Below are 12956 nucleotides of genomic sequence, written 5' to 3' on the forward strand. Positions count from 1 at the left end.
CTAGCTGTGTGTTATTCGAGGTCTGTTCAAGAAAGGCTTGTGCTAATATTTCTTTCTAATTAATAAAGTTACATTTCGTAACAAAAATGACATCTAAGTAAGAATTTTCCTCCTTTCGAAGCCGCATAGCATTAAAAAAAATTCAAAGAAAAAGTACTGTGTGCGCCCGCCTTTCAGTCGATGCATAGATAGCGGAACGGTTGGAAACTCCGTACTCATTGAAGTGAAACAAATTCGGAAGCAAATGAGATAATGGTGGGGTAAGTGTGCTGCGATATCGTGAATTTCCTGATCTTTATTATTGAAACATAATGTTGTACTGGAAATGTCTAGCCGACAAATCCCACGGTTAACGAGGACTATTTTGTCTGTTTTGACAAAGTTAATGACACACATCCATTTCAGAAGCGCCCACATTCTCACTAAAACGGTTGGAACCGACACCTTGATAACACCCCAATTCACGTATCGCAAAGAATACGTTGAAATGGTAGCACACCCTCCATACGGTCCTGATTTGGCCTCCTTTCGACTTATTTCCTTTTTATCAACTCTCACGTAGGTTTACGTCATGCCGAGAGATATGTGGTGACGAACCTGACTTGGCTTTTAGCACGTCTTCAAGTACTGACTGACAGGTACGTTTGGGCAGTTGCATTCCCCCAGGAAGAGGTTTCTGTCCACGGCTACATTTAGTTCAAATTAGTACCTACATATTTTTAAAAAATATAAATTCTAGTGCAAGTCTTCATCTATAAAATTATTGTTCGATATAAGCTTAGTAGTCTAGAAGACGTTAGCAAGCAGAAGTTTGGTGCAATGTAGCGAAAACTAACATCAGCATCGTCGTCACGATTAAACTAAAGAAGCAGAACAATCAAACAAAAAAAAAATAGAGAGAAGACATTGGTATTTTCCTCCTACATAACAAAAGCATGGCTCAAGACCCCGAAGTTTACGTCAAAAGCAGAACTACAAACAATGAAAACAACAGGTTTAAAGGATAGGAACCAGATTTGGATTGTTTCGTTTACGGTTGACAACACTGCGCAAGAATCTACCTGCCGTGACAGTGAGCGAGCGTTTACGCCATCTGACGTCGTATTGATGAAACTTAACACGGGTTGTGCTTTCGCTTTCACGCAGCGAAAACAGCTGTCGTCTTGTCTTTCCATTCTTGAGTACAGAGGAACCAGATTTTTTTTCTTTTTAATCTCGCCCTGCTGAAAAATGACGTATCGGCAGAAGGAAGAAAATCAATCGAAAGAAAAGGATGTTTTGTAAGACAAGTTGACGTTTCCTGAACTGGAATCCCAACCACCAGAGATGTCGATAAGGGCCGGGAGGTCCTTGGCCGACCGTAAGCTTCCATGTGATATCCCCCACCCCCCACCCCCCGAGAGCTGTTGGGCCACGGAGTGTAGTTTAGCTGTGGGCACAAATATTACGTCCCGTCTCGTATATACATCAGCCTCGTTGGGGAGTTTGGTGCGATATTCAAAAACGTACTTAAAACCAGGCTTGATCCAGGAATTTTAAAGAAATTCCATTCTGGTCCAGGAGAGAAAATCAGGAAGCGTAAATGGGTCCTGGATTGTAAAGAACCTTTTTATCTGAAAATTATGTCAATTCGGTCCAAGAACCTTTTTCTCCCGTTCAATTTCAGGGTGGCTACTCTAGAAGCATGATAACATTCAAGTATAATCCTGGTTTTCAAGGCGAACTTTCCAAAAATTCAAGCAGATGTATTCTCTATTTCAACCTTACGTATTACACCTCTCAACATCCACACACAAATATCTTCATAATATAAAGGGTCTACGTGATTCCAACATAATTCAATTAAATGGCATACGTAATATAATTAAAATATTTAATTTAAGGTGCTGGGTTTCTATTTACAATCAGAGGCACAACCACGAATTTTTGTCTGAGCGGGCGGGGAGAAAGTGCCAGGATAAACGTACTAATACTAATAATAGTCGTAATAATAATATTATTATAAAGTAAAGTAAAGTGCTCCCCTGTACTTAGCACCACGCCAAGAAGGTGTATAGGGGGTGTGGGGGTAACGCCCCACACTTTCTTGATCCGGTCGTGAGTGGGGGTGATGTGATCAGCATCACGCCCCTGACCGCCTTTACCCCAAAAGGGTTTCCCCCAGGTACCCATGTTATTCGACGCTGGGTGGGCGCCGGGGCCGCTTCCAACGTTAGAAAAGTTCCCGGATTTGAACCGGCCGGGAATAATAATATTATTATAACATTATTATTATTGATTTGTTATATTTTACTTCGCTTCTTGTGCCACGTTTGGCTAATTTGCGAAGATGCGGATGAGTGATATGATGGAATTGATGATTAGACAGTCACAAACATCCATGCCCAAGCCAGGATTCGAACCCGCCGGTACCAACATCATCATTGTTGTTGTTGTTGTTATAATAATAATAATAATAATAATTAGTAGTAGTAGTAGTAGTATCAAAGACGTTATTATCCTCGTAAATTATGCAAAAAGGGGCTACAAGTTGGTGCTAAAGCATTTGTGTTCGAACAAACTATTTCAATTATTTTTTCTCAATACGGCACAGTAGTTCGGATCCAACTTCAAACTGTACGTCCAGTCCCGATTAGCCTTTCTGTGCATAAAGTGGACTTAAAACCACAAATCAATCAAATTTTACAACATTTTTTATTTAGATAGTTCTACCCAGGGCCGACTCCCAGCTATGGTTATAAACTTGATAAGACTAAGAAAAGCAGGAATTGCGAGCAAAGCGATCAAGAAAATTTTACGAAAATAATTTTTATTTGCATAAAATGTGGATAGGATTTGGATTAGAAAAAGTTGTAATTTTTCACGTCTACGGAGAAAAATTCAAGTAGAATTCACGCATAATTCCCGGAGCCAATAATTCGCGCATAATTCCCGGAATTCCCAGGGAGTAGCCATCCGGGATTTAAATATGGTCCAGGAACCTTTTTTCAATGAAACAATACGCAACTTGGACCGAATTTAAATTGTGCGAGGAAAAAAGGTTCTTCCGGTCCTGTTGAGGAACAGAATAGAACACATTAGAATGTATGGGCTCCTGGACCTTTAACAACCCTGCCTAAAGTAAATTTAGCTTTTCTATGAAACTTCATTGGACATACCAAGCGGACACCTAACTGAGCGAAGACATGTACTTTTTGGTTTATACTAACTGTAAAGCCATCAATTAATGGAAACTGCGTGGTCACATACGTTCAAGATACATTTCAATATTTTCCAGAATTTGTAACATGGAAACGATTCTTTTCTTTAAAAAAATGTTATTTGAAGTCGCTTTTCTGCCACTTTTGGCTAATCGTGACAATTGGGAGTGATGATATGATGAAATTGTTGAAGAGACACTCACAAAGAACCCATGCCCACCGCCGGGATTCGAATCCGGGACCCCTGCCGTCGTAGCGCGCTGTGCTAACCACTCAGAAAAACGAAACGAGATGCGAAACAAACATTTTATTAAAGCTGTTTGCTTTAATGACTGCACACACTGAAAGCGTGTGCTGTTGAAAGGTTTGAACTAACAAAGCACATTGGTTACATTTTTTTCCTTGTTTGTATTTTTGTTTACTAACAGGTCTACCGAAATAACAAATCCAAAATTATTGACTTTTTCTTGGCGTTTTTTCCCATTCTCTTAACATTTATTTAATCGCTCCCTACTTAGGCATAGTTGGGAATTATGAAAATAGATATTTCTATTCAATGAAAATCAAGGGCAGGTAAGATGCAAACTGAAACTGTACTTTAACTTGCTTTAATTATTAATGCTTCAGACTTCATCCTGGATGGGGAATGGCCACATCACTTTATTTAATATCTTTACAAAACTTCAAGCATACAAGAATATAATTCTTAAGAAACAAACTGAACAAAGCTTAACCGCAACCCATTACAATTTTACATTTCCAAATATTCAATTTTATCACATCCCAGTACAGGTATGTAACACTGTAAATTCACAAAAAAAAGCCAAAAATTCTTGACCAAAAGCATAATTTCTTGACTGTCTTAAGTCTTAAGCAAATAAGCACGTAAGCACGACTTCCAAGAGACTTTCATTCATATGAACAATCGTAGAGTATATATTTCGAGACGAGACCGAGAAACTGACGAGTCTCGTCCTCGTCACAGTCCTTCCCCATTCCTACATCCCGAAAACCTGCAGACTGGAAGCGCGCAGCACGTGAGGCCAAGCGCAAAGCGACGACAGGGTGCTATTAATCAAAGTCATCTTCAAGACAGAGAAAAAGTGAGGGGAAGGGGGGGAGACGGCAGAAGACCAAGATTGTATCGAGTGAACAACCCCTTCCCTCCTTTTTTATCGCCAGGTAACAGAGGTAATGAGACGACTACATAAATGTCTGATTCAATCGTTACAAAGGAGCTTCTTCTTTCTACATCTTAACTCCCTCGCTCCTCCGTCACGGAACAAAAGCAGCGTGGCCAGTTTAAAAGGAACGCTACACTCATCCCCCACTCTCTCCGCTTTCATGGCAGAAATTCTATTTTTGTAGCGGCCCAATTCGCTCTTCTGCCCTCGGGCTGCAGAAACAGTTTTCACATAACCCTGGTTTTCTTACAGACTCTGGGTTTTAAAACTTATAAACAGGGGGCTAGCGACTGAATTGGTTTGTCTCTTCTACCCCTGGTTATACACATTAATCGATATTAATACAGGCTAATGTAAAATGATAAAGCTTGCACATTACAACGTGACGTGAAGGTATGTGGAGGGGGCTTGAAGTATGATCCCACACATTCACAATCTGGGCCACTTGTGGGGTGATGTGATCAACACCGAGCTCCAGCCGCCTTTATCTCCAAGGTACCCAGGGTAGGGGAAAGTCTTCACGGACCTTGCCCACTTCTTAGTGCTGGGTGAACTTCAGAGCAGCTTCATGCAGGGATACTGCTGGGAAATTTCCCACCTGAAATCGAAATCTGGTCTCCCACGTTGCAGCCAGACGCCGAAATGGCTGGACCACCGCGCTTTTGTACAAGCATTTCTTAAAATCAAGTTTGGGGGATGGAGGCGAGATAGTTTTTCCTTCCACACCGACAATGAGACTCCAATGTGCCAGCCGAGTCTCGTCTCAGCACATCCCTAAATAATGAGTTGAGTTGATGTTTTAGTCAGCTTTAATCACAGTAAGGCTAATAGGGACTGGACCTACAGTTTAAAGTTCGATCCGAACCACTATGCAACGTGCCTCCACCGTGTATCGAACCCGGAACCCCTTGATTACATCGCGAAGATGAGGATGAGTGATGATATGATGAAAATGATGATTCGACAATCACAAAGAACTTCCATGCCCAGGCAGGGATTCGAACCCGGGGCGCCTGGCGTCGTAGCGCGATATGGTGAACCATGGGAAACTACCACATTACACACTATTCTCCGTTCAATGTTAGAACGAAGTCAATGTAAACACGTGCTTTCTATGTGCTAGTTGATTTATTTTACCCACGAATAAATTGGTCGTAACTGTACCTTCATAATATAAAGACCCACAACTTGAATACATCAGATACGTTGAGGGGTGTGGCATTATCACATGCAGTATATCCCTTCCTACACAGCCGCAAATGCAATAACCAATAAGGTTTCTCGCTAGCCACGTGTACTGCTGCATTAAAAAGATTCGATCATCTAGTCGCTAAAAATGGAGATCTGATAACACTTAAGCGCCAAACTAAAAATGTTAGTTGTATTTTGCGACTTCCGACAGCTTATTTTAAGTACCGCTACTGTATAAACTGTGGAAGTTCGAAACTGATAGATAAAATGCTGAGTTTCTTCTTTCAGAAGCTCCCAGAATCACGTTCTCGTGCTTGATTGGACAGCTAGGGCCCGCTTCATTTCGGAATTCGCCAGTTACTTGAACCGCCTCTAATGCTAGCCGTGGAACGTTGCATGCCGCGCTCCCGTCTCTTACCGTGACCGCAAGCCCCGCCGCAAATTCCCTCCTGGAAAATTCGCAAGATACCTGCCGCCAATTAGCACGAAGTGCACTTTTCACGCGCAAGTGTGGCAAACTACGAGAGCCAAACATTCACCAGCGTGACAAACTACGAGAACCAAATATTTACAAATAAGTATGGCAAACAACGGGAACTAAATATTCACAAAGAAGTGTTCCAAACAACGGGAACCAAAATATTCACAAACAAGTGTTGCAAACTACATCAACCAATTATCCACTAAGAATTGTGGCAAACTACGGGAGCCAAACATTCAGTAAGAAGTATGACAAACAGGAACCAAATATTTACTGCAAAGAACGGAAACCAAATACTCACAAAGAAGTGTTGCAAACTACATGAACCAATTACCCAGTAAAGAGTGTGGCACACTACGGGAGCTAAATACCAACTAAGAGGCGTGGCAAACAACTGAAACGAAATACTCACTGCGATGTGTTGCAAACTACGACGGGAACCAAATGTTCACTGCGAAGTGTGGCAAAATATGAAAACTAATATTCAAAGAGAAGAGAATCAAAACTGTGAGTCAAATATTCTAATTCTGCTGTAAAGCGATATCGCAGGAATCGTCCGCTAAGAATTTGTCTCGCCCGAATAATTTAAATTAGTTACTAGATTCAGGGTGGCCACTCTAAGACCACGATACAATTCAAGTATAATTCCCGGTTTTCAAGGCGAGCTTTTCAAAAATTCAAGGGTACAAGCAGATGTTTTCTCTATTTCAATCTTACGCATTACCGCCTCTCACCACCCACACACAAATATATTAAAATTATAAAGGGTCTGCGCGATTCCAAAGTATCCAAAAATTCTAATTCCAATCAAATTAAACGGTATATATATATATTTAAAATATTTACTTTTAGGTATGGAGTTTACATTTGCTACTTCACATACTCAGACTCGCAATGCATCTACAAACACAAGTCTTAAATGTTACACGATATACTAATACGAAAAAAATATTAATTCTATAAGAATTTTAAATTCAAATTTATCTAATCACCTTCAAGATCCATCCGTTAGATTGTTCTGCAAAGGACACTAACAAAGTAAACTGACTGAGAGAATTCCTATTTATTTTCCACGCGGCTTTCTTTTCCTTCCTCGATAAAAATAAAAGCTAAGAAATGAAAAACATGATTGATTTAGTGTTTTAAGTCCACTTTATGCATAGTAAGGCTAATAGGAACTGGACCTACAGTTTAAAGTGGGATCCGAACCACTTGTGCCTCCACCGGGTATCGAACCCGGGACCCCTTGATTGCAAGGCAATGACGCTACCAATGCACCATGGGGGAGGCCCCCAATGAAAAACTTGCCTCAGGGTATATACAAATATGTATAAATTCAAATAGATTTGGATTACTAAAAGTTGCAATTTTTCACGTCTACGGAGAAAATTTCACGCAGAATTCCCGGCGAGATGGACACCCTAAAAGGTTAAAATCGCCGCCACTGGACCTTTGACCTATCTCAGCACATTTTTTTTTTCTGAAAATATCTCTAGTTTCGAAAAGCCGCTAGAATATTAGACATTCTAAAACATTTAGAACTACTTGTAGACCATTGACGCAAATCTTGGTGTAGTTTGCTTTCGATGTGGTATAGATCTGTGCTTCTCAGCCTGCGGACCGCGGCCCAGTACCGGGCCCTTGCATCAATTATACTGGGTCGCGAGAGGTTGTCCTGAAATTTATAATTTTTCTTAGCGGCGCAATTTCCATTAACAAATATTTTGTAGTGGAGCTTTCGGTATTCAAAATGTAACATGTCGATGGAAATATTCAAAATGGAGCATGTCCATGGAAATAATTTAATGGTGTTATCCTGAGGAAACTACAAGATACCATTAGATCCAATGGTAGTCAACTAATTCAAACCTAATTTTAGATTTGTCAACAAGCCTAAACGTAATCGAACTATTACTCCTTTTGATTATGCCATAATTTATTCCTTAATATTTAATTTCAAGATTGCATATCAATTAAAGTACAAAGTTCTTTTATTAATTTGCTTTGTTCAAGTTTGATTTTCTTCCACTGTTGACTAATCGACAAGATAAAAGGTTATCATATGAATTTCATAAAAGGGCAATGACAAACAAGCATAGCAAGAAAAACAACGCGAGCCTCACTCTCAGACGCCAGAGCCTCGTTAGTCTGCAAAATGCTGTCAAGGGTGTACTTTACACTCCTAATGTACAATGCATAAAGCTTAAAAATTGGAAAGATATTTACGAGCCACATTGTTTGGGTTGGGACATCGACTTTCAAACAAAGATGTACTAGGTCGCGATTTCATGAAGATTGAGACCCATTGGTGCAAATAGCTGTAGTACAAAATAGGCTATCACCACCACAAAACTATTACAGCTATCTAGACCACGGTGTAAGGAAACTACACAAAGAGTAGCTCGATGCAGATGTAAGTTTCGGAATTTTCAATATCTTAGCAGGTTGTTTTTTTCTTTTCGAAACTGGAGAGATTTTCGCAAACAACCACTTCTGATTGCCCTTATAAGTGAGCTGATAAAACATTTGGAAAAATGGAATTCCCGTTTCGACCACTGATTATACATGTGCTAACAAAACTAGAATTTCCGTTTCGCAAAAAAGACCACGCTCATTATTTGTGCTAATAAGACGTAAAGCGAAACTGGAATTCCAGTTTCGCCTAAAATTAACCACTGCCGACCACCCTGATTGTGCTGATAACACACGGGAACGGGATCTTTAGGAAAGGTTCGGGCACTTCAAGATTTATCCCTTAAAAAAAACGTCTTCATCTCTTCCTGCCCTATCAGCTGGAAGCTCGCAGCAACTCCTTGTCTCCGGATTAGACGGGAAGGGGTGGGATGAAAACACGGGGTGGAGGAGGGGTTGTGTAACACTTAAGGGACAAAATCTATTGTCTGCGGGGAGGCAGACAAACACCCTATTCCCCCTCTTTCTATTTGCTGCCTTTATCGGATCCTCCGATGGGAGTTTAGGGGTGTGAGGGGCGTCTGCGCGAATCCAGTCTGGAACAGTGTTGCCACAACCAAAGCGTAAATTTTTCCTTTCCCAAATGCAACATTTATCTTATCCCGTTTACTTTACCTTCTTTACCTTATCATCTCTAAAGTATGTGTAATATATCGACGTATTCTCCGAATTCTAATGTTTACATTGATGTACGATACACATCATACATTTGTTTAGTAATTGCTGTGGGACCCTCGCAATGGAAAAACCAAATGTGGAATTTGCTTGGACTCAACCTTGCAGCGTGACGTCCACGTGGACATGTGGTTGTCAAAAGACACTTCAAGATTGTGAGGAAGATAAGTCCGACCCTCTCTAGATTTTTCCGGAACTACACTCCTCACAAAAAGTTTGGAATATTGTTATGTTAGACAATAGGTGATAGACACGGTCTTGGAATGCAAGAACACATGGTATATGTGTGGGAGACGTTTTCGTCTTTCGAGCCACCGTGCCCACCCCGTAAATAACACTCCCGCAACCCCCGCGGTGCGGGGGGGGGGGCGCTCGAGTTTCGGGGCGCAGTAAGAATGATAAATGAAGACCGATTCCTTTCGGAATTCAAATATATTTTCAACCAAATACATTATATGTTTATGCCCCTACAACTGCAAGCAGAAAATGTTAATCACTCGAAAAGTAGAAAGTGAATTACCAGATTAGAAGAAAACCTTCATTACCTGAATAGTTAGTAATTGATTACGTCACCGAAAGGTAGACGACAGACAAGAAAATGCGCGTTTCTACCTTACTTTAGATGTTCTAGTGCATCAAGTAAACAATATATTTGAGAGTATGAAACAAATCAAAGAAAGCTTCACCTTTTTAAATCCCACCGGCCTAACGAAAGTCAGTCAGTGGAATCCGCTACTAATTTGAGAGAAATATGAAGATATATCTTGCACTGTAGCTACAGAAAATGTTTGTTTTCGTGTCATCAGGGAAGTTGCAGAATTCCTCTTGATAGGAAACAAAATTGTGGCTAGTATCATCATTCCTGGCGTATCTGTGACGATTTCATCAGCTGAGAAGTCGTTTTCCAAGCTCAAATTGCCTCCTCGATGGCGCAGTGTAATCAAGCGGTCCCGGGTTCGATTCCCGGTGGAGGCACATAGTGGTTCGGATCCCACTCTAAACTGTATGTCCAGTCCCGATTAGCCTATCTGTGCACAAAGATAAAATAGACTTAAAACAACAACTCCAAGGTAAAATTTATCAAAAATTACTTGAAAAGCACATGACAGGAGTGAGATTGAGTGAACTTCGAAAGCGTTCGGGCTTGAAAACTGGACTTGACCAAACTAGCACGAGAATTTGTTTCCATCAAAAAACGCAGAGGAGTGGTAATGTGCATTTAACAATATCGTAATTTTTGTAGTAACAGTGAATTTTCATGGGATAATTATTGCATATTTCTTTTTACAGTTTGTCTGTTGTCTTAGCCTTTCGTACCAGGTTTCATTGATTTATATTACATGTATGTATTGTCATATTTGTGTATATCTAATATAAATGTATGCGTGGATTGATATTTTAGAAAAAGAGCTTTTTTAACGAGTAGGGGCGCACAACTGAAACTTGCGGGGGGGGGGGGCGCAGAGCGTGTTAGTTACGCTACTGGTCTAATATAACAATATTCCAAACTTTTTGTGAGGAGCGTATATTTGCTGGATTTTAAAAATTCACTACGCTTTATTCATGCGGCTTTAATAGCTCCTAAGATATCTGATGGACAGACGGGCACTTTCATTCGGTTGCACTGGCCATCGCCCTACAAACAATATCCTTGGCTTTAGAAATACTGTCCATTCTTGCGAATCGCGCTGTACAAAAGAGAAGATGCACTTACCTGGGCAGAGATCTTGGGCAACGCGGTGGTGTGGTTCTCTTTCTTCGTGGGCGTCGTCTGACCGGTGTCAGGTTTCAATTTTTCTTCTACTACCGCGTTCTTGAGTTTCTTATTGTTCTTTACCGCATTCTGAAAAGAAAACGAAAATCGGAAGATTACACACAATTCCAAAACTAAACAGTCATGTACAGGGTGTTCACATAAAGATTCAACACTTTTAAATGCGTGGAAGCGTTTATTTTCAAATTTCCCTGTAGTTTTGATATTTTTCATAAAGTTTCCCTTCTCCCTTTTCACCCAAAGTTTTGCCTGAATTTCCCCTCAAGTGGCAACACAGAATAAGACTGTCGACTACACTACGTACCAAGCTGATATCTTCACTGCGAAACTATGTCCAAGTGGACCACGTAACTTTTTCTTCCTGATTCGTTACAGTCTTCCCATTACGTAATGGCTCCAAGGGCGGTAGATTGGCGTTTCGTGAACAACTACAAAGTTTGAATCGTTTATCAAGTTTCATGCATGATGGAGTTAAGTTACCATTGTGAAATATTTCAAAGCTGACTTAATCTAAATCAACAAGTTTGCGTTGAACCTACTTTCACAGTTCTCGTGCTCAATTGCTACTTTTAACCCTAATATAATAGTAATAATAATACACGACAAAGCGCTTCGACCCGTTTAGGGATGCACTCCTTGTTACCTTTTGGGGGAGGGGAATTTTGTAAAAAAAAAACACAGCATTTCAACTTTTTTATCTTTCGGAGATACAGCGGTTACAGCTTCATTACAAGTGTTATATCTTAAAGAGAAAGATAACATAGAGAGATCTGTTGGGGCGTGCTCTACCACTGACCCACCATCCTACTTCAAATCCTGGCATGGAAGAAATGGCGCTAGTGTCGAATGTGTAAGTCATGGAGGTAGTGAAGAGTCTCGCGCTCTCCATTCTCTTTGAAGATAATCATTACAGCGCTTACGCATGAAATCGAGGGGAGAATTTAACCTTCGGGATATCTCGATAAACAAGCATTTTTCCTGTAAACGATCAGACACCATTATTACACTTCCTCCCCCTCATATTCTAACAGGCAAGAGGGTATCAATCATTTCTCGCCAATCCTTACGTGTTCACCACCAATGGTTGACCTCGCTTATTACAAGGTGGCTTCGAGAGTAAATTCAGGTTTTCAAGATGAAAATAATACGTCACAGAATCATGTAAACTTAGAAAATAACTTCTGCTTAATTAGCAGCAAGTTCCAAGTTCATAATTATTCTGAAATTTAACTGCATTTCCAAATAAATTGCAACTGTTGATGCGACAAAGAAAAATTGGTACCATTAATTACAAAACCATGCGTGGGAAACTTAAGCTGTGTTCATTTTCAAAGCGAAACTGACAAAAAGATAGTGGGGAGTTACTTCCCTCAAACAAATGTACACTAATAAATCTTTCAATACAATATCGTTTGCTTCTCCATATCTCTGCACTATACTCCCAGGAATCTGTGTAGCAAGGCCGCGCATAAAGGCAGAGAAGGGGAGACAGAGTTGGTGGAGCGAAGGAGTGCGCCACTCTGCAAATCGCTGGTAGCCACATAATTCCCGATGAGTCGACATCCTGTACTGTAAATCTTGCATCTAGATAGAACGAAAACGATTACTGTTCAAGCACTGACACAGAAGATATGAAAAATCTCGCAAGTGCACGTAAAGCTAAAACATACACCGAGAAACTTCATCGTGGTTATAAAAATTCATTAAATTTTTTGCTGAATACCGGCTCATTGAAAAAACCTCACCAACGCGAAAAACTTCGGAAGCAGCGAACAATAAAAGCCCACGTCACGACCAAACAACCAGGAGAAGCCGAGGAAACGAACATTTCACGGCCCCACTCCATCACGTACGATAACGGCGAGGAAATTTTACAACCTCCCGGCACGGAAACCATATCTTACGAATCAAATCACGCCAGAGGATCGTAAAAAAAGAGCGATTCTGCTAGGTTTATAAGCGCGGTAAAAACAATGCCA

General features: G+C 40.5%; 1 protein-coding gene across 3 annotated transcripts in view; it reads right to left on the reverse strand.

The window, feature by feature from the left end:
- The window catches only part of tay (tay bridge kinase), a 624643-nt gene that overhangs the window by 233379 nt on the left and 378308 nt on the right, over positions 1-12956 (reverse strand). For all 3 annotated transcript variants that reach the window (XM_083123369.1, XM_083123368.1, XM_083123367.1), the window contains one exon: positions 10918-11046. In XM_083123369.1, the coding sequence (XP_082979495.1) occupies positions 10918-11046 (129 nt within the window). The remainder of the gene's footprint in view (positions 1-10917; positions 11047-12956) is intronic.

The sequence above is a fragment of the Lepisma saccharinum genome, chromosome 6, assembly GCF_977018435.1.
Source record: "Lepisma saccharinum chromosome 6, izLepSacc3.1, whole genome shotgun sequence".
NCBI lineage: Eukaryota > Metazoa > Arthropoda > Insecta > Zygentoma > Lepismatidae > Lepisma > Lepisma saccharinum.